The sequence below is a fragment of the Plectropomus leopardus genome, chromosome 12, assembly GCF_026936395.1.
Source record: "Plectropomus leopardus strain MGB_pleo_1.0 chromosome 12, ASM2693639v1, whole genome shotgun sequence".
Taxonomy (NCBI): Eukaryota; Metazoa; Chordata; class Actinopteri; order Perciformes; family Serranidae; genus Plectropomus; species Plectropomus leopardus.
In genome coordinates this window covers 2,845,996-2,869,696 of record NC_142187.1, presented here as the reverse complement: position 1 = coordinate 2,869,696, position 23,701 = coordinate 2,845,996, and the positions used below count along the sequence as shown (strand labels likewise).

General features: G+C 39.5%; 1 protein-coding gene across 4 annotated transcripts in view; it reads right to left on the bottom strand.

The window, feature by feature from the left end:
* The window catches only part of LOC121951344 (disks large-associated protein 1-like), a 165,864-nt gene that overhangs the window by 36,421 nt on the left and 105,742 nt on the right, over positions 1–23,701 (bottom strand). For all 4 annotated transcript variants that reach the window (XM_088085119.1, XM_088085122.1, XM_088085121.1 and 1 more), the window contains exon 6: positions 20,802–21,084. In XM_088085119.1, the coding sequence (XP_087941245.1) occupies positions 20,802–21,084 (283 nt within the window). The remainder of the gene's footprint in view (positions 1–20,801; positions 21,085–23,701) is intronic.

Below are 23,701 nucleotides of genomic sequence, written 5' to 3'. Positions count from 1 at the left end.
ACATGGATACAGAACAGGCAGCAGCAGTGTTTATATGCACCAACATCTGCACTGAGAAAGAAAAGAAACAGAGAAAACGCATTTTGCTGAATTGGTGGAGGGGTAGACGTGGGGAGTATGGACTTTACAGACTGCAGAGGGAGCTTGCGGTGAGTGAACAAAGTACCCTCTGGTAAAGTAACATGCTGGATTGTAGCCTAAGCAATGCTGGCTAACACTAGGTACAATGTAACGATAATGATAGAATGTTCATTGGCTACTGACAGTATGTATTCCCTGGTTAGGTTGGTGACCAGTGTACACTACGCCACAGCATCAGCTCTAAAAAATCAAACGTTTGATGCGCTCTGACTCAGGAGCATGTCAGGAGAAGCCTGTTCTCCTCATACACTTGCCATGCCAACTGTTTGCAATTGGTGCTGACTGATACAAGCGAGGACGGAGTTGTCCTGCTTGTGAATCCTCTAGAAAATCTTGTCTTAAGATGTGTCGTGTAACCCCAGCTTTACGCAGTTGGAGATACACTGGAGCTGATTTCTCTGGAGCTGCACCCACAAATCATGCAATACAACCCTCCCCTCTTCAGCTCCAGGTGATGATGTACATTGGTAATGTGCAGCCATCCAACACTACCAGAGCCAAGTTCCCCCGATAACTATAGTTTGTGACATGTAATATCAGATCTAATTACTAAATGACAAATTCTGTCATTGTGGTAGCACCCATTCCGAACAGGTTATCTTCATTTCAGTTTTAATCAGTATCTCATTTTCACCATCTCCTCGTAATGGTGGCGGCACCCATTCTTACATTGTAACACTTAACAGTAATTAACTCCATAATTTCACCATTCTAACATTACAGTGGTTACAGAAAATGAACCAAAAAAAGGTGTACTTTACTGTACTAAACTCATGTACCAGCTGTCTAGTTTGGTATCTAGCCTTTTTAGCTCCCTTAAAAACTATAAAAAGGATGTTGACTGGTACTGGTGTAATTGGTGGAAGGGTCCCACAAACAACCAAATTTTGTATGGGAGTCCAGAGTTTACTTCCCGTGTGGACGTTTGTTTCTTTCTACACCTTACCGTGTGCCTTATTTTGCCTAAACCTAATCATACAAAACTCAATTGTCTAATCCTAACCATTTTGAGGGTCTGCATTGGTTGCCAAGTGTTATTGTGAAAACATAAGGTGCATGCTGCATCATCCCACCATGTGCATTTATTGACATCCCGGTAAGGGCATCTTGGAGCGTAAACAGCTGACGCAGAAGGATACTTGAGACATTGACGCAGAAGGTCACAGTCATGCAATGTTGCTAAACTCAGGCTGATACTAGAAGGGACCATCGAAATCTGCCATGTAAGTGAGCTGTCCTCAATGCATATGATAACATTCAACAAACGTGAATGACCTTTAACACCTCTCAGTTTCCACACCTGAAACAGTCTGTCATTATCCTCTGTACCTAACGGGAACTCTAAAAGGTCTTACAAAATGTGATTTTATTGCAATGTTATCAGTGCTCACAATCTTACTGCTGATTTAGGTGTGAAACGCGCTGGTGTTGACCTTGCAGGTAAGAATGTTTTTCTTGGTTGTCACTGTGTTCTGGGCTTGTTCCTGCAGGCTGCTGTCTGTTCTCTACCATCTGCAGAGATACTTTTTCAGCAGCTTGTTTTGGGGACATCAGTGTATTTTATTTATTTTCAGCCTCATGCTCCTTCTGTAGATTTGCTTTTCAGTCTGAATGATGTACAGGTATGGCTCTTCAAGGTTCTTCAGAATGACAGCTGGTTGCCATTGGCTGCCTGCTTCTTACTGTTTCTTCTTCTCTCACCTCAGATAGTTTCCCTGTTCCACAGCCAAAGTAGTGTTTCTGCACAGTGTGTCTGTTTGCCCATCTGCTCTGTACATGCTTATACACTCTTGACTTTTTTACATTTCTATTTCTGTTTTCAGTGTCATACCCATGGGAAGCTGTGAAAGGAAGTAGCCCACTCCATCCAGTGGTGTGTTTCTGCGCTCCAAATGGGGAACGTATGGATCTCAGAGACTTTCCTGTGCTTTTTTGTCAGTCTTGATCAGTTGAACAGCTCTTTCTGCCTGTCCATTGGATGTCCATTTCAGCTCCCAGCTGGTTTCAAATTCCTGCATTTCTCCACTTACTAGTTGTTATCCATTGTCTGAAAAGAGCTTGTCAGGTACTCCGTGTCTTGGAAAAAAAGGATTATATCCAATTTTTTTTTAGTAGAGTTCTCTCAGGGGCTTGATGAGATATCACATGCTCTCTGTGCTTGTTTCTCTTTTCTTTTCTTTTCCTTATTTTTTGCATGCTGCACATTTTTGCACAACTCGTTTTGCAATTTCTGGTAAAAGTAGGATATTTCTGGCTCATTCTTTATGCTTCACTAATCCCAAATGTGTCTCATGAATTTTCATGAGCATCTCCTCTCCCATCTTCATAGGCAATACCAGTTTTGAATCACTAGTCCTTCAGAGTATGTCAACTCCTCTCTTTAAGTCCAGCACTTTTGTATTGACTTTGCAACTTGGTTCCACTATATTGCCTCTCTGACCAGCCTTACATCCCCATCCAGCTCTGTTGCATTTCTGAGTTGCTGACTCCTCTTCTCTGTAACAGAGTAACTTTTGAACTACATATAGGTCACATCCAACATCTCCTTCTGTCTGTCATTTTAGCGATCCTTCAGGCTGGCTCTGCTTAATGCATCAACAATCTGCACGTTCTTTCCAAGCTTGTATCTCACATGTGGGCTGTAATTTCTGCAGTCTCATTTTCAACTGCTGCAGTTTAGCTGGAGCTTTATGAAGTGAATTTTTGAAAATTGTCTCCAACAGTTTGTAAACCAACTCCTGAATAAAACCTGAATAAAACCTGAATATGTCTCCCATACAGGTACTGTTGAAATTTCTCTTACAGTCATATACGATTACTAGAATAAGTTTTAATTTGAACATATCTTTGTTCACAGTCTGTTGGTGACCCTCAGCCATATGCCACAGGTTGTCCTTGCAGGAACTGTGCTCCCACACTATCTGAGCCTGCATCCACTGTCAGCGTGACAGGCTCTTCAACAACATAATACTTTAACACTGGTGTGTAGCTCACATCTTTTAGCTGTGTGAAGCTCTTGTTCTGTTCATACCTCCAGTGCCAGATGGTTTCTCCTTCCAGTAGCTTCCTGAGAGGTGCAGACACTTCTAAAGAGATCTTGGATGAGTTTTGTTTGGTACTGCACCATCCCTGTGAATCTTTGCAGTGCTGCCTTGTCCTTTGGCTCATCAAGTTCTTAAATGGTTTGCACTTTGTTTACATCAGGTTTCAAGCCATCCATGCTCAGCACATGCCCTGAGTAGCTGATTCCACCACCAAATTTGCATTTGTTTCTATTTAGTCTAGTTCCCATGATTAGTTTTGATCACTTCCTGAACTTAATTTTGAACCATCCAGAGCATTTTGACCAAAGCTAAATTATATCAAAACCTGAAAAGTTGGTTCCATCCAGACCAGCTGCTTATCAGGAAAGAGGTATTGGTGGATTTTAAAACTTGTTATCATGTGACTCTCAGTTGGTGCCCCACAGAAGAATTTCATCTGTCATATTCATAGCTCCTTCCATTCATTCTTAATGCTGGGGCAGAGACCTCTGACACACCTCTAATCTGATGAAACTGTCTGTTCTCACTCTGAACTTGTCATGCGTCGAATGAGACTGCAATATCATATACCGGTGGGCGCATCCACATGCAACGCACATGGGTGGCGTCACTTGAGATTGCGGCCAGACGGAACCAGTTGTGTGTCAGGTAATAATGCTACTCGTAACGGTGTAATATAAGGAGCACAGTGCACTTATAATGCAGGTGGGTGGGGAGGTTGATGGGTCCCACAAACAAGTGGCTTCCTGTGTGAATGAGTGTTTTTTCTACACTTTACAATATTCCTCTTTTGCCTAAACCTAACCATCCAAGACTTTGTTTCCTAACCATCGTGACAGTCAGCGTTGTGGTGTAAACACAAGGACCATGCTGCTTCATCCATCCATGTACATTTGTTGACTTCATGTTAATGGGACTGGACTTGCCAGTAGTCTGAGAACACCTTTGCTTTCAGCATCTCTGCAACAACTTTCTCTGCTGTTTCCAGAGGATAATGCTCTCCTTTTGATGCTTTGTTGAAGTCCTGTTTACGCCTCAAGATATGCCCTGATCTTTTTTGTTTTTACAAGTCACCATGCTGCTGACCCATTCAGTGAGTTCTGTCTGTTTTTCTGACACCAGGGCTTTCCATTATCCTCAGTTTCTTCTGCATTTCTTTTTTTCAGGGCCACAGGGACATTTCTGGTTGGCTGAGTCACTGGTGGAACTTCTGGGTTTTACTTTAATATGGTTAACTTCTTTAACACAGCCCAGTCCAGTGAATAAATCATTTTCAATCAAGATGTCTACCTGTTTCTGTGTTTTTTCACTTGGATAATCTTCCTAGTTAAAGACTGCACATGCTTCTAAGTAATTATTTTGCATCTGGCTTTAGTACTTGAATATCCAGACATGAGTATTTGTCCATGTTTCTGCTTTTAAGGTGCTTCTCTTTTTACCCTTCTAAAAAGCCACTGGCTTTTTGCATGATTTGTTCAGTTTCTTTTCATTCAGTTTCAGTGCTTCCAGTTCTCTCTTGGATATGACAGTGCAGTCAGCACCTGTATCTATCAACACTGTGGGTGTCTGGTTGTTTATTTTCAGCATTTCTTTCCAGTCATTTTTGTCTGTTTGCACATCCACTTTGTCCAGCTTGCTAAAATGACTCATTTCTATTTCTCTCCTATGAATATGTCATCATCACTTGCTGTATCATATTGATTCCATGTATTTTCCATCAAATCTCTGTATGTACACGCCTTGCACCCATTCTTGCATAGTGGTGACATGAGTTACATATTTGGTCATATGTAGGACATGTTTTTTGGCTCATGTTTACACCTGCACTTTCTACAGTCTGCTTGTGATTCTCTTTCTTAGACTGTGCTATCCTCCTTTCCATCTGAACTACCCCATCTGTTTCTTCATGTTGCTTTTTAATCTGGCTTTGATTCACTTTACTAGCCTGGTTATGCCTACTCCTCTTTGTAGCATTAAATCCAGCTCTCTTAGCAGTTTGTCTCAAATCTGATCTGTTACACCACAAACAACTCTGTCTCCTATCAATGACTCGTTTCAGTGTTTTTTTCAGATTAGTTATATAAGCACAGATGGACTCTATATTCCCTTTCCCCTGAGTGTATAACCAATGCCTTTGGTGTAACATTGGTTTTCAAGGTTCATGATAGTTTTTGAGCAGTTGTTTTAACATTTCAGGTCATCAGCATCATTGTCACACTCATAGAATGATGGATGAAGATGTATGACATGACAGCTCCCCCAAAAGTAAAGCCAAAACATCTCGATTGCCCTCAGGTGGCTGGCTGCAGTATTGGTCATAAAGCCTGCCTCCACCATGTTAGTAAATGGGACATGGGCCAAACTAAAAAATCTCAAAGTACAAATCAAATAAAGTTTTCCTCAACAATGGTTTCTGTCATTTAACATATGCTTGGCTGGAATGAGTTATATAATGCTAAAAAAAGGGGATCTGATGCTGTGATTGATACCTGTGTCAGCAAATCAGTACACTCAAATTCAATGGCGCTGCTTGTGATTCGTCAGATGGGTGTTTGAGTGGGCGCTCGAAGACCGCAGACATCACTACCGATTCTGTCTTAAAATTAAGTCACCAGATGGCAGCGGCTGTATGCAGAAAATTTTGGCTTCACTTGATGTGGACATGTCGTCCATCTTTATATACAGTTTATGGTCAAACTGAAAAAGCTGAATTAGGGCTGTGTGATATGGCTTTACAATAACATTGCGATATTTAAGGCTATATCACGATACATGCTATATATCTCAATATTTTTAAATGTACTTTAAACTAATGTTAACTACTATAATACAAAATTACTGAATGAACTGCAGTTACAATACTGTTAAATAAAGTAGCTACTGCAATAAAATAAAGTTAAATCAACTGCTGTTATAATAAAAAATCCTAAAATTCACCGAAAAGGAAGTTCAATAAAGTACTTTCATAATGAAATTTGAAAAAAGTATTGTCATAAATAAAGAAATCAAAGCTGGACCCATGGTGCGGTTATTTTGAAGGACCTGGCTTGTCTCAGGCAGGAAGTGTTGATGTTTTTGTTGTGGAATTGAAGCTTCCGGTCAACAGTTGGATGTTAGCGTTAGCAGACAGTTAAACAGATACCACAGCACCTTTAACCGTGAGAATTCATTCACTGTGAGCAGCAACAATGTAACAGCTCTGCAGTTCAAATATTACTAATATTTGCAAGATGCTCTGGTGCTCCGTGGTTGCAAAATGTGACTAAATAGTCAAAATTAGAGCTCTGACACACACATCACCTACTCACACTACCAACACTACCACTAGTCACAGTCTGAAGCTCTGCAAAAGCCCTGCTGTTTTTGTGTGTCGTTGAGAGAGAGAGAGAGCCTTCAGAGTAAGTGAGGGAACCCAAACCCCTGTGGCTAAAAAAGCACCGTGACAATTTATACGCGATATCCACAATATTGTACCTCGAGTATATTCCATATTTTGCCGTACCTCTACCTTGAGTGTTATATGTAGTATGTCCACTGCAAAGGGTCAATATGTAATGACTTGGGATGGACATGCTCACAAGGATCCATGGAGGTCATCTCGGTGTCAAGAAATGCAAAAGAAGTGTGAAAGACGCAGCCTTCTAGCCTGGAATCAACGAAGACACTGAAAAACTGATAAGCAGATGTGACACATGCCAGAAACACCACAACGAGCAAACCAAAGAATCCATGATGGTAGCTGCTGAGTCAACAGCACCGTGACGTGCTGGAAGGAGTGAACTTTGCTGAAGGCAGGAGTGAACTTTTTTAATCTCAGGGGTAAAGACTGTCTCATAGTTATTAACTATTACTCAGACTTCCATGAAATCTCTATCGAGTTTTTCTGATCAGTCTGTGCAAATACAGACTCAGAATCCACTTTTGCCAGGCATGGAATACCAATCATAGGGGTGAGTAACACTTGCCATGTTTCAACAGCGGAGAGTGGCAAGATTTTGCATAACAGTAGAACTTGAAGCTTTTGACATCTAGTCCTATTTATGCACAGTCAAAGGAAAAGCTCTTGAGTGCGGACTGTCACCAGCTGAGCTGCTGATGAATCAAAAGCTGCGTACCATCCTGCTGAGCAACTCCATGCAAAAGAAATATCCAGAGCTGGAACAAAAGCTACAACAACAGAAGAGGAAATAGAAGTCAAATTGCCAAACAGCTTTCACTACTGTGAAGCAAGCCACCTAGCTCCACATCATTCACTGTGACTACAGATCCTCAGACACAATCGCCACAGTGCACAAGATATACACAAGAGACTTCAAAAAGTTAGAGAGTCCCACACTGAGTCTGAGTCCATCTCCTCACCTCCTACAGAATGCAACACCGACACATACTCCATGTGAAGCTGTGGCAAGATTTACAAGACAAATGACAAAGGAAACCTGAAAGACTGAATTTGTAAGCACAGAAACATGACGACTGAGGTTTATGTGTAGATTAATGTCTCTTACAGACCTCTATAAGACAAAAACAGTTCATGATGTTTGTGTCACAATGATATGATCTAAAGAGAAATTTAAGATAACTGCCAGCTGTTATTTGTTTGTCTACATTGAAAACTTTTACCACAAAGATACGTGGATGAGACGATTACATTACCTTGACCACAAGGTGACATGAGCAGTTTGTGACCTGCTGATGTTATAAAGGGTTTTACAAGAGATGAAGACCTAAGTACGTTGTTAATAAATCATTTCATGTGGTATAGGAGCCAGTTCATAATTGCCATACAAAGAAAAAAATAATTAGTGGTATAAGAGGACCTGAAACTAAAATAGCACACTCGTTTCCTGCATGTAATCAGAGCAGCATTGCACTGTCCTGTAACTAAATAGGGAATTACTTATCCAGCAAGATGGAGGGCACCATCAGAGTAACAGGGAGTTCAGTGTGAAAAAACTTTGAAAGCAAAGTAGCCCATAGTTAATATGAGAGGTGGTCACATGACAGTCAATTAAGATGTAAGACAATCAACCATTGTCTAGCAATGTAACGAGGACTAATGTTAAGCGAACAACTCAAATTTGTAACAATTTTAAAAGACTTACAACTTATTAATATAGAAAGCACTGTAAACACTGTAAAAACACGTTAAAATACAATCGAAAAATATTCTAAACCGATAAATCAACAAGTTTGAGCACAACTAAGCTGTAAAGGCGGACAAGTGGGTTGAGTTTCTGTGTCTGGTGTGCTGACGTCTAACGTCCCCGACAAACACTGTAGTTTTAATTAAGCCACTTGTTAGCAACCGCCTTTTTTAAATCTTCAAAATTTCAAACCCAAGTTCAAAATTTGGGTTTATATAGATGCACTTTATGTTGCGCAACACAAGCTTTATATATCTTTAGCCTGTGTTAGCCACAAACCTTATTTAAGGCATTTTACTGAAAACCCATTCAAAAAAACCCAGAGATGTTGAGATGAGGGAACCCGAAGTGCTAAAAGGATAACAGACTTCCGTGTTTTGGGACTCATTACTTCACTACTCTATGTAACCTACAGTTATCTACAGTTGATAATATTGCATTGTCATTTCAAATCAGCTTTCAGTGTGAGAGAGTTGTTCAAACGACTGGAAGGTATGTGTTGTTGCAATGAAATGTCAGTCATTAAATGTAAAAAAAAAAAAAGAGATACATTTCAAATTATGCTATTCAGATTGTTCTACAATGTAATTATTCAGGTTAATCAATAAAAATCTAAATAATGTGATTCATATTCAGTTTTTTAACTCTTAGGGCCTGTTTTAATATTACACAGACTTGTATGACTCTTCTCACTAGATACACTCTTCAAAATCAAGCTTTAAAAACTACTATACATTAATATTATTCTCTACTTTCACTGAGCTATTTTTTTTACCCAACATCAGTTATAATCATAAATATCAAGTGTTCATTAATTTTGAGAATTTTAACCCTTTAAATGTCAAGTTTTTTTTTTTAAATATACATATTTTTTCAACATACTATATGCAGAGTGGATCTTTTTTATTTTTATTATTACCACAGCCTGGTATATATCAATGATTTAGTTACATTGATGTGATTATTGGCATTGACATTCAACAGTATGACTGCATTTGTTTCCACAGTGTATTGTAGACTTATTGTGGAGCTGAGCTGGGCATTCCAAGATTAAACAAAAATACACAGTCTTGCCAAAATCTATGTCATATGCATGAACACAGCCAAAATGAAGAATGAAAAGCGTGTAAAACGCACCAAACAGTCCCTAAGGGTCAATGCAATTATTCAAGGGGAGCCATTCAAATTCAAATCAGTGTTTTAAATGTAGTATGTAGAGACACGTCTGTGCCCATAGCCACAAATTCACTGTTTGAACTGCTAAATTTGCCTAAACAGGTCTTAAATGAGAAAATGCTTGCGATTCGTATCATAAAACACTGCAGTGTTGCCACAGCTAAATGTGTAGGACCTGGTCTCTGAACTAGATGGGCTCTGCTAAGCTCTGAACTGCAGCAGAGTTTCTACCCACCTCCTAATTTCCCTAAGCTTGAAATATTACAGTATCACTTGGCATTACTTCTCCTCTCTCCAGCCCTCAGTGGTCTGTGGAAACTTTTGCTTAAATCCCACACAAGGGGGAGTGAACTTCTCATGACAAGTATAACCTTTGTGTAAAACTACTTTAATTAATATTAAATTATGCAAAACCTTTTTCTTTTTCTGACTCTGTCAAGTCTCCCAGAATGGGCCACGACCTTGTGCCTTGGACATCTGTAACAGCTACACTTCCTGCCCTCTCCACTGCTCTGATACATTTATTTCCTACTTGGCCAAGTGCCACCAGCTCAACTGGCCTGCATGACCACCAGTTTCAATGTCAGGTCAATGTGAGCTGCTCTGACACCCCCATCTGTGTGGCAGTAGCCGTTATAAAGCCTGCAGGAAATTTTAACGCACATTACAAACAGTGAATGCAGCTGTGTTATTTATGACAGCAGTGTTTAGGGGCTTTATGGAGCCAGGACAGTGACTTTATATTTGGGCATTTCAAATAAAATTTAGCACTGAAAACAACTTTAAAAGGAAACACCGGCATTGAAACACTTGTATCGGAAGACAGAGTTGTATCGTCACAAAAAAACTAAAACACAGACACTAAAACTAGAATTACCACTTTGAGGTTGTCAAGTCGCAGTGTTCATTCATGTTTGTCCAGACTCATAATACACGAAGTAAAGACTTAAAGGAATCTAATAACATGTTATTAGATTACATTTACTTCTTGGCAAAATGTAAATGATCACTTTATTGACATGGATGATTCCAGAGAACCATTTCCAGTGAGAAACATGTGGTCAATACTTCGGGACTGTTTTTACAGAGGAATATAGAGACTTGCTTTGTGTCACAGTGGTGTTAAACATTTACACTCTTCACAACTCAACCTGTCTCTGTGCAAATCAAACACATGGGCTTCCTACTGGATTGGGGCAAAATGAACGCATATTTGTTTGTCCACTCATCTTTGAAAACCCGGTTTTCTTGGTCAACTTTTCTTGTCTTTGCACATTTGGACAGTGACATCCTCACTGCATTGGCAACATAATGTACACTGACAGAAGATGCAGAAGCCTTGCCTTCTTGTGCCCAGAGAACACGAACACGAACACTCGTTAGCCATTAACTAAAATGCAAATTTTGAATGGACGCCATTTAGCCATGTGATGACTTGAACATAATACGCTCACTGGCTGTCAACGTTGCTGTGACAACAATGTCAAACAGGGAAAGGATTATGATTAAGTTTTAATCTCTGGTCAGGATTGTTATGATGATCTCCAAATAGACAATATTCTACAAAACTAACAATTTATTGGTCAGTATAACACTTTTTCTTTCTCAAAGTAGTAAACGTGCACATTGTATTATTGCACTCCTAATATGAGGTGTGGGCTGGGTCCGGATTGACTTGCCGTCTGGTCTGAAACCGGACCGGAGTCTGGACTTTGAGAACGTCTGGTACAGACAATGCTTCGAGTATGGCTGTTCTTTTGCTACTTCTGTTCCTGAGTTATATAGCTGAATAATGCCAAGAAAAGTGTTTTTGCAGAAAATTATGATGTCAAAGAGGAGTTGATCTCTGACCTTTTGGATATGTCCCTCCTGCTACATAATTTATTGTATTTGTTATCTGTGTAAAATGTTGGCATGGTTGTTGATAGTATTGAAACTGAGTATATAAACTGTACAGTAGACAGTTGGAACGAGTGCTCGTAAACCACATTCAACAAAGGTCAAACATCACACTGAGAGAAAGTGTTTGAACATAGCTTTTTAAGAGTGTAGTACATGAAGACTGTTGTCTCAGTCTTTCCTATGAATATGGAGGATGTTATATGGCTGTTGTCAAGTGTGCCCTCAGCAGCTGAATGGAGAACACAGAGAGGGCTGGTGGGAAAGTTGGATGTGTGAGGAAGCACAAAGAGAGGAGGTGATTAACTGGGCTTACACAGCTCATCAGGCCGCTCTGCTTCTTAACTCACTCTGACCTCATTTAAGTTGCTTTTTACTACTGAAACCTCTGACTCTGCCACCCTCACTCTTCAGTCACGCTGCTATTCACTAATTCTTTCTCAGTGGTGGACTCTCATTTTTAAGTCTCTGTATTTTTTTTAACCTGCTCTTTTTTTTATTATTCTGGTGTTTGAGCTTTTTTTGCATACACTCTATTTGTCTTTCTTCTCCCCAAGACTGATCTTTATTCATTCTCTCTTTAACCACAAGCACCATTATGCTTCAGCAACTACAATGCTCTCTGCTGTCAAGGACATCAGCTAAGAAGTAGAGCAGGAAAGCTCTCTTACAATGTATGATGAGACAGGCTGCACTGATTCAGCTCTAATGCACTGCTCTGTCAACACCCAAGTCAAATTATCCAATTTAAAATGACAATTTCCTGCAATTTTGGCCTTGAAAGAAACCTGTGTGGGATCTAGCCTTTCAGTAAGATGTATTTTTGAGGATTTAATTTCACCTGAGCCTCCTCCAACCGACTAATAACTTTAATGTTGAAGATAAACTTGCATTTACAGTATAGATATATGTACTCAGTTTTTATTGATCTATTTTTTGCCTTGAATTGAAGGCCAACATTATTAAGCATTAAAGACTAAAATGACACTACACAAAATGTATTACAGATGTATAGAGAACATGTGCTAAGAATGTGTATTGATTGAACCTATAGAGAAAATCACTGTGACAACAAAAGTCACTGCCGGATAGAAAACTGGCCTCTGTTTTCAAAAGTGAACTTCAGTAATGAGTTCTAAAACCTGGAATTCTGTTTTAGCACCTCTGGTTCCCTCGTCGTTAAAGTTGTGGGCTTTTTTTTATGTTTTTAGTTGGAAGTCTGAAATAAGTTGTGGGCTTTTTTTTTTATGTTTTTAGTTGGAAGTCTGAAATAAGGTCTTTCACGTTTTGTTCTACGACTACTAAAATATGTCCATAAATACCCCACTGAGAACTTGAAGCTTTTATGCGTCTTGAAAAAGACTGTTGCAACAAGTGGCTGAATGAGACTACAGAACATCATTAAGCCAAACTGCGCTGAACATGGCTGTACAACCTCGTAGCGGTGGCAAGGCAGCCAAAGTGTAGTTCATTATAGCCTAGCATTAGCTTTTAACTTCTGGTGATAACATTTAGGCTTCAAAAATCCTAAAAGTAGTGTTCATGTGTGAAGATTATCTTGCTGAACATAATGTGCAAGTATCATAAAAGTTTGTTCCTCAAAGAATTTATTTTCTGGTTTGATCCATAATCTCAAGGAAAAATCCTAGGGCATTTTGACGAAGCAGCGTTGTGTTGCGTTTTGTTGCTTTTTTAACGTCTTTAATAGTCCACGGTGTTGTGTTGACCTTTTAACGTGAGCTCCTCCACTGATTGTTGGGGTTAGAGATCGGTAGTTATTTATGAGGGGGTGGTGCAATATGGGTAAGGCATTCTAAAACAGTTAATAAATAAACAAACATAAAAATAAAAATGAACAACAACAATAAATATCAGTAATACTAATACTAATAATAAGCACTGGTGTTGTTTATGGTGGAGGGAGGGTAATTAATTGGGAAATAAATCAACATATGTTTACACTATATTTATTTATTTGCTCCGCTTTACCTTCCACAATAGCTGATTGAGGCAGCGGTAGACCAATAACAAGTAAAATGACTGTTTTCCTCAATGGACTCTGGTGTTTTTGATATAAGGGCTTAAAATCGCCATGAGTAAAAGCTGTTTTACAGCAAGGTAAAAATGGCTTAAAACTAATCAATGAAAACAGAGTTTGCTCAGTGCATTTGATAATTTGTACACGATGTGCTGGTTTGTTATTGTAAATAAACACTATGATTCAGTTCATTTTTCTTCCTTAACAAGCAAGCAACAGGAGATAGTCAATGACAATTGAGGATGCAACATTACAAGAATAGATTTTATTGAATTTTATTTTGTTCCATTTTATCCTGTATTGTAGAGAGAATCAGAAGTGTAAAAACAATGCATTGTGGTTTTTTTATGGTCTTATGTGCCAGACTCATTTTCAGCAGGCAGCAGCTGCCAGGCCCCAGAATTTAAAATGGCAAATTGTCATTGTCATGATTTGTAATCCTTTGCAATCTGAGCACATTGGCTTAATTAAAAAAAAAAAAAAAAATATATATATATATATATATATGTATATATATGTGTGTGTGTGTGTGTGTGTGTGTGTGTGTGTGTATATGTATATATGTATGTATGTGTGTATATATACACACATACATACATACACACACACACACACACACACACACACACACACACACATATATATACACTTTTTAAAATGTATCTATCCTTGTGTATCTTTTCTTGTTTACTTGTTAACTTTTCTTTTGGCTTGTACTCTTATTTATTACCTTTGAGCATTTCATTTTGTTGTGATGTATTATTGCAAAAAACGGGCATGAAGTTAGTTTTTTACAACTGCCTTTTTTTGTGAATCTTCTGGCTGCCAGTCTAAACAAATTTAAAAAAAAAAAAGAAAAAGAAAATAAGTACCACAAAATGTAATAAGATATGTTAGTACCAGGTGGAAATGTGGTATTTGTGGCAGTACAAACACACCGTAAACTGAATCAATGAGCTGCATTCTTTTTTAAGTCTTGCAAAACAGCCTCTCTCATTGATTGTTAACATCAAACTTCATATCAAACTGTAAGCGTGTTTTTATCAGCAGTCACTAGGAATACTTTACATAACAGGTTGATGCATGGTATATGATTTTGCTGCAGGCTTAATACAGCTGGGTCAGTGACATTTTCTCTCGGAAGCAACAACAAGCCGAAAACAACTAAGCGAGTGCTTCACTGGATGTTCTAGCTGTGGGTAATCTCTTCAGGGAGACAACATGTTTTCTCTTGGGTTTCCTTGCCTTGTCTGAAACTCATGTTTGATCAAACATACTACTCTAACACTGTACATGAGTTGACAAATAAAAATGCCAAAGGAAGCCGTTAACGTCCTGTGGTGATAATAATTCAGTTGCACAATAGGCCTGATAATTCAGTTCAGTGGACATCGGACCAACATTTATCAGCACAATCTCCAGTCATGTGGATGTGGAGCGAACCATCTACTGTACTGTGTGACTGCAGGAGAATATATGTGTGTGTGTGTGTGTGTGTGTGTGTGTCCATTTATCCTCTTGGTTAACTCTATAAGAATTTCCCAGAGGAGCAGCGAATGTAGGTCATCTCCGGTTGAACACTTTGAAAATACTGACATCCCTAATGCCAAACAGCCGACACTGAGTCCCCTGTGGCATCCACTCTGGCATGTTCTCATCTGAATACCACGCATGAAGACCGCCTTTTTTTGGCTTTTACAAGATTATCTCTGTGAGATTTCTGGTTCATTGTTACAGCGTGCAGCAGAGTGCAGAATGCAGTTATGCACGTAACTACAACCCGAAGCGTTTTATAATTCTCTCTCCTGTTATGTGTGTAACGGCATGATGTTGTGTTGCACTGTGAGTTCTGTAAAAATTGCCTCTGAACACACAGCAGCACTGTGGCTGATCCTGTGTACACACCAGACATGGAGTCAAATTAAAAGAGTGACTGGCTCTTTCCCCAGAGGGATCTCTGCAGTACAAAGAGTTATCTACTCATGTAATCTACAGAAGTGCAGTCCAGATTAAAAAGGAGACAACAACAAACTGAGCTTTGAGGTGATCTCTGTTAAACCAACGGCCTACACTGTTTCTGGAAGAATTCCTCTAGTCTTTTTCAACCTCTGGTGTGCAAGTCTGACTAATCTGCACCACACACAGACATGGTTTCTATGAAAACATTGGACCTATATACAAACAAATCTTCTATTATTTTCTACGTATCCACAATTTGTTCTTATTTTCTGAGTAGCCACTGATTTTTGGGATTCACAGTCTTTTTTTTTTTGGTTTTCTCTTCGGTAAGAGAAATTTTACAGGTAGTCAAGAGCTCTGGTACCAAGATAAGAGAAAACATCTTGTTTTCACAGGCCACAAATTGTTGCCCAGTGAGAGAAAAATACATTTCATATGGAACATTGCATATCATTTAATCAAATTTAGATATTTTTTTAGGGGAATTGGATTGTTAGATTTCAGGGCTAAAAAAATGCTTCTATACTTGGTGCATTGATCCCAAAGACTGTGATTTCAGTTATTGACCGGAGCTGAAAGGTAACTAAGTATTTTTACTCAAGTACTGTACTTAAGAACAAATTGGAGGTACTTTTTTGTAACTCGAGTATTTTAATCTCATGACACTTTCCACTTCTAATTCACTACACTTCACAGGGAACTTTTGTACATTTTACTCAACTACTGTTATTCGATAAATACTTTACAAATAAAGATTTTTGCACACAAAACAAAAATATGAAAATACACAAGTGTAGCTGAAACAATTAGTCGATGGATTAGAAAATGAATTGTTTTTAAAATCATCAGTCATTTTACAGTAAGCCTACATCAATTTCACTACAACAAAGTTCTTCTTATTCCACCTTTTTTTGGTGTCATGTCTCCAGTCTTGGCCATGTAGAAGACGAAGAAGGTAGAAGGTACATTTATTAGTCATTTTTTAAACAAAGTTTAATAAAAAAGGATTACATCCAGCCTCCATTTTCTGTTTAAGAAAGAAAGTAAACTCTTAAAAACCTGAAGTAACGCTGGCTGGAGGCGGACTTTAAATCTCTGTTGCAGCTCCTTAATAAGTAATTTCTACTTAGAGTTTTTAGAGTTTGTTGTGTATATTGTTGTATTTAAATGTTATATTTGAACATTCGAAAGACCACATTCAGAATGATGCAGGCGACAAATGTGACTAACGCTTCATCTCATTAGACTTCACAGAAAAGTCACTTGAAAATGGAGGCCAGATAATTGTCAGCTCTCCTGAGAGAACTGGGAAGCTGATTCATTTGGCTCATCATATTATCACAGATCGGAGTACTATTCTCAGGCTAAAGCAGCAGTATGCCTGTTACTCATAATGATGAGCTGGTGATGTAACAGCCCAGCGGAAAAGAAAAAAGTCAAATAAATTCATTTATTTTATCAACTGATTGAAGGTGTCCCTTAGTCAAGACTGGCATTCTACTTCTACAACAGTGAATTGAAGGCTTTTGTGGTATTTAATGCACAGTATATGCATTGGGTGAATCTTGTGCATGAGACATGGCAGCAGTACAAAGAGAGTGAGGAGTGCACAGTGAATGCAGGAAAATGCAGACACAGTGGTTTGGCTGGCGTGATTCTTTTCTCTGAGATCTGAAACTGAACGTTTTATGAAAGACAAAGGTCACAGAATTGTTGAACTGAGTGTACCCTGGTGATCTTTTGTTGAGCTCACTGGCCACATTAACCCTTAGGGCCCACTTTAATATTACACACACTCGTACTGCTCTGCACACAAAATGCACTTTTCAAAATCAAGCTTTAAAAATTATCATACATTATTATGATTGTCAGCTTTTATTGTTTTTTTTTAACGAACATCAGTCTTGATCATAATAATAATAGCAAATATTCATTAATTTTTTAGAATTTTAACCCTTTACATGCTTGGTTTTGTCAAGATGCCACTATGTTTTTAGATGAAAAAAAAACAAAAAACAAAAAAAATCCACATGCACAGAAAAATACAAAATTAATTATTTTCAAATACTACATGCCAAAAAGTTTTTTTCCCGTTTCTTTTTTTGGGGAGATGATCATAGCCTGGTCATGATCACTGCCACGTGTCAGTGATTAGCAGCAACATTGATTCTGACAGTGCACCTAGTGGAAATAGCATGTATTTTCTACAAATGCCATATATGGTAAAAGAAAAAAGAAAAGTACAATGCATGTTTTTTTATGCTTTGATGATAGTGAGATCAAAAACTGCAGTTTGAATGGGTTCAGTGGTGCAATTTTTTTGCACTAAAAAGTCTGAATGTAACAATTTAGTTTCCACTGTGTATTTTTGACTTATTGTAGGAACTAAGCTGGAAATTCACAGATAAAACTAAAATACACAATCTTGCCACCTAAATGTGTGCCATATGCATGAACACAGACAAAATGATCAGAAAATGAAAAAATGAAAAAATGAAAAGCCCCAGAATGTCCTTAAGGGTAAATGAAAGGCCTGTGCTGCAAATGTATGTGTGCAATCATTTGTTGTGACGCTTAAACTTTCAGAGAGGCAAATCAATGACAGCAATGCTGCACAGCTGTGTGAGAAATGAAAAACCTACATGTCTGTGAAACTGGGGAAATATGTGACTGTGTTAAGGCCACATGGACGTGTCCCCAAAGCCTGTCTCTGCTGATGTGGAAGGAGCACAGGGGGTACTGCAGTTGGAGCGCACTGAGAAGCAATGCGATGATCATAGACTGTATGAATTATGGACATAGCCACCTTGAGTGCTACTACTTAAACTGTATAAAAATGTATAAAAGCTTTTATCTGTCAAAGGCACAGTGCACTGATACATGAGGCATTGTGCCCTTACTTTGAAACAATATTTGTTTGTGCATTTGTTCAGGGCATACTACTTTTAAAAACAGGTTTTTAACTTAGTTCTTTGTCTTACTGTGTGAATGGAGGCTGGCAATTAAGAATTTCATTGCATGATGTAAAAAACTGTTTTTACTGTGGATATGACAATACGTTTCTTGAATCTTGAGGTCACCCATTGGTTTATGGACTTCTTTTCTGAAGCCTCGAGTTTGATGTTGCCATCTTGGTTTTTGGTGCCAGAAGTGACCATATTTGTATGAAAGTGTGAAACCAAACACTAGCTGCTTGCTTGGGTACACAGTGTATTTACACCATAAACTGTAAATAAATATGGACGACGCGCCACCACTTACCCCTGCTATGCTAAAACGAGGTTAAAATATCCCGGTTACAAGCATTGCCATCTTGCTAGGGTGACATTGGGAGCGCCGCATCTGTACAGTAGCAATTTCCACAGGAGGGAGTTACTACCCAAACACCTGTCCGACCAATCGTGGGCAGCTGCCTTGAATGTGAATGCGTGGATTGGCTGTCACAGCTGTCAATCATGGCGGAAAAGCCATGATCTTAAAGCCAAAAGATTTAATAACTCAATAAAACCAAACTGATGGTGAAACAAAACACAAAAAAACATCACGGTAATGAGAACTACCTTCAGTGACAGAAACCATGTTTGGGAAAAATTTATTTGGTGTGTACTTTGAGCTTTTAGTTCAGCCTATGTCCATTCACTAACATGGAGGGGCAGGTCTTAGGACCAATACTACAGTTAGACACTAGGGGGCGATACAGATTGAATAGCCTCACTTTGGGGGAGCTGTCATGTCGTCCATCCTTCGATACAGTCTATGACTTAAACCCATTCAGTGTTGGACAGTAGTGTCACTACAAGTAGCTGTGTTAGTATCTTAACCATATTTCTCAATAGTGGTGGTAACGTCACTACTTTCTAAGCTTTGCAGTAGCAAAGCTGATTTATGGACCAGGTAGTGTGGTAGCATCCACAAAAACTATATTTCTCTAGAAAAGCTCCGAAGTAAAGCAGACTTTTTGCTGCAGAGGTCCAGATAAAACTACAGATAGTAAAACTGAGGATATGTAATGTGACTGATGCGAGCACTACGCCGAAGCATGCAGATGAGGGAAGCGCTTCTGTGTGGCACCACACACTAATCCTGCAGTTGATTTTGCTTGCTGCTTCGCCATTGGCTTTTCTTGATAAGACCTGCCTTACTCTGCCTCTGATTGGCTAGACTGCATTTCTTGACCTAACCCACTTACGTGTCTTGCTGTGCTTGTCAGAGGTAAACACAACTGACAACTGACAGACACCAGCTCGAGATACGGACGATACAATAAGAACGAAACACAACGACGACACACAGAATGACAGGAGGGAGAACACTTCACTGAAAGCAGATGGCAGATGTCATCTACATGTCAATGTTCCTTTTAAAGGCAAAATAAGACAGTGCTAAACTGTCAAAAAGGGACCACAAATATATTTGAATAAGAGGCCACGGACCACGTGAAATGCATACTTATGACTGACTCATTTTAGTGGAGTTGCAGTGGACACTAGAGAAACAGACCACAACAAAGGCCAAGAAAAGAGCTGGAGAGACAGAGAATAGTATTAAGTAGGAAGAGAAGAGAGAGAGAGACATACTGATGTAATGTGTTATTAGCAGGACATGTACATGTTCTCCCAGTATAACAAGTTTGGACACATTTGTATTGAAGCTTAACTAGAAACACTGCCGTGTGGTTATATGCCTCTGTGCACCAGTCAAGTTGCACATGCGCAGTTTACATGAATGTCTGTGAAAACATGGATGCTTCACAGACATCTTCCTCCAGGCAGCACAGAAAATCTCTACAGTCAGCACAGTTCCAAGATTGGTGTCACCAATTCAGTATCTGACCAAATATCACCCCTTTTGTTCCTGACTTATAGCATTAAGTAACATTATGCAGTTGACCTTTGACCTTTAACCAACAAAATCGTATCCTTTAGTCCACTTTAGTCTCAAGAAAGTCCCTCAAGGTGTTCCTGAGATATTGCTTTCACAAGAATGAGACAAATTCAAGGTCACTGTGACCTTGATCTTTGATCACCAATATCGTATTAGTTCATCCATAAGTCAAAGTAACCATAAGTTTGTGCCAAATTGAAAGAAATTCCCTCAAGGTGCTCATTAAATAATACGTTTACATGACTGAGATGAATGTGAGGTCACAGTGACCTTTTCCTTTGACATATGACCATTAAAATCTAATCAGGTTATCCTTGAGTCCAAGTGGGCATTTGTGCTAAACTTGAAGAAATTCCCACAAGACATTCTTGAGATATTACTTGCACAAGAATAGGCCAGACAGACAACCTGAAAACATAATGCCTCCGGCCTCAGCTATCACCAGCACCGAGGCATGCAAACACACATACAAGAACATGCAGACTGAACATCCATTCCTGTCTTGTCGTGGCCTACCTGTGCTGCTCTGGATTGTCCTGACAGTGGTGGCAGATGTGCGTGGTGGGGAGGATGGCAGCAGGAGCAATGGTCTCCCTCCTTCTCCTTCCTCCTCCCCTGCACAGCCCTGGTCAATGGCACGCACATAGCTGTGGCTCCGCATTCGGAAGCACCCCGGCATGGGCAGGGTGTCCATGGTGTCCATGCTGTCCATGGCAGCCTCCATGGCCTGGGCCTGCATCTCGCTGTAGACCTGCTCACACACTTGCTCGATCTGCCCGTTCACCTCCACCTCGCTGAGCTGGAGGAGGAGAGCAGAGGACATCAGAGGAGGAACAGGTAGAAAGAGGGGAGAAACAAAAGGAACAGATTAAAGTCATTGAAAATATCATACATTTTTTAAAAAAGGCACATTTTTTTGTTTTGTTAGAGAGACGCTTTGAGCATGCAGGTCAAAACAGATTCAATAGGGGCCTACTTGCTGGCTTGTCCACTTAGTAGGATTTTAATCCGTTTGCTCTAAGCCAGTACAAACCCTTGGGTTTGTACTGGCTTACTTGGGATGCAGGACTCTGATTGAGGCTATAACTAAGGCAGCTTTCCAAATGTTTTAGAGAGGTCTTGCTCCCTGTTGATGAGCACCTCAGCGTGGAGTTTGTTGCCACGGCAGGGCAGCAGGGCCCAAGCACAACCTGGGACAGGCTTGCTATTTTTCCAGGGAGCTTACTGCCAGTCCATTCAGGATATCACGATGTTGCAATCTCTGTGTAGTCTGAGCGACCTCACTATTTTTTCCGATCACAACCACCACAATTTAAAACGGGAAAAACACAACCATTTTAAAAACTCTCATGTTCCTACCTCCATCAAACTTTTAAACCACGCTGCTTAAGGCTGCAGAGATTGCAGTAGTTTCATAATGGTTTTAACAGTGGTGTGTGTGTGCAGTATATGTTGCAATGTAAGTACAATATATTTTATGTGCAATTTGGTGTGATTTGGTACAGCTGGTGCTGTTCTTATGTGGTTTGTTTTATTCCTGCTATGAAGTCATATTTACAAAGCATCTGAGTCCAAACAAATTTTTGGCTTAACTGTCCGTTATAACTTATAATGGACAGTTATAAAAAAGAAATCTTTTAGTGCTATTGATTCTTTTTCCTCTAGCAAAAACATACCATCCACTTTGTTCAATAATAACACATACTGACTTCAACAGTAAGTCATATTGGTTGTTTTTGAAAATGGTTCAGCGGCATTTCTCTTTATGGTCTCTGTCTCAAACATATTAGATTAACGACTGTGACTGGCTCTGCACATCTCAGGACGCTGGAAATCTGTCCAAAGCGGAGGGGGACCAGATGCATCTGTCAGAGCAAATCAAATGTGCGCTCACAGATTTTTCTGGTTCCCAAGCGAGGAACAGATACCTGCTGCCTTCAGATGGCTGCAAGGAGAGTCACCAGAGTGAAGAAAAGGCCTTCATTGTAGAGCTGCTAAATGTCATGACAGAGACTTTTCCTTCTCAGCAGACATTAATGCCTTCACTGCTGGAAAAATATCTGTTTTATCATGTTATAGACTAAAGTTGTTGTTGCAGTCACATCTAAATCACATAAACAACCAAACTAATTAATATTTGCACATTTACATTTCTGTTGCACACTGTGCACTAGCATGTCTTGGCATTTGATTATAGGTCAGGTCAAGTTTACAGTTGTATGAAAAAGTTTGGGCACCCCTCTGAGGCTGCATAATAATTTACTTTATCTTCACAGGAAATGATCAAAGTGGCATGCCATTCATTTCCTAATCAAAGCTGAGTACTGGGGTGTTTTTAAGACAAAAAATTTAAGTGTGGCAATATTCAATTGTATGTAATTAAATCAGAGGTTAGAAATAGGCTGTGCAAAAATTTGGGCACCCTTGTCATTTCACTGATTTGAATACCTGTAACTACTTATTGGAATACAAAATTGGTCTGATGAGCTCATTCAGCATTGAACTCCACACACAGGTGTATCCAATCATGAGAAAAGGTATTTAAGGTGGCCAATTTCATGGTGTTCTTCTCTTTGACTCTCCTCTGAAGAGTGGCGACATGGGGGCTTCAAAACAACTCTCGAATGACCTGAAAACAAAGATTACTGAGCATTATGATTTAGGGGAAGGCTACAAAAAGCTATCTCAGAGATTTCAGCTGTCAGTTTCCACTGTGAGGAACATAGTGAGGAAATGGAAGGCTACAGGCACAGTTCTTGTTAAGGCCAGAAGTGGCAGGCCACGAAAAATATCAGAGAGGCAAAGGCGAAGGATGGTGAGAATGGTCAAAAACAACCCACAGACCACCTCCAAAGACCTTCAAGATCATCTTGCATCAGATGGTGTGGATGTGCATCGTTCAACAATTCAGCGCACTTTGCACAAGGAAAAGCTGTACGGGAGAGTGATGTGGAAGAAGCCTTTTCTGAGCACACGCCACAAACGGAGTCGCTTGAGGTATGCAGAAGCACATTTGGACAAGCCAGCTTCATTTTGGAATAAGGTGCTGTGGAGTGATGAAACAAAGATTGAGTTATTTGGGCATAACAAGCGCCGTTATGGATGGCGGCAGAACACAGCATTCCAAGAAAAACACTTGTTACCCACAGTAAAATTTGGTGGAGGTTCCATCATGCTGTGGGGCTCTGTGGCGAGTGCTGGTACTGGGAATCTTGTTAAAGTTGAGGGTCGCATGGATCCCACTCAATACCAGCAAATTCTTGAGAATAATGTTCAAGAATCCGTCACAAAGTTGAAGTTACGCCGGGGCTGGATATTTCAACAAGACAACGACCCAAAACACTGCTCAAAATCTTCTCAGGCATTCATGCAGAGGAACAAATACAATGTTCTGGAATGGCCATCCCAGTCCCCAG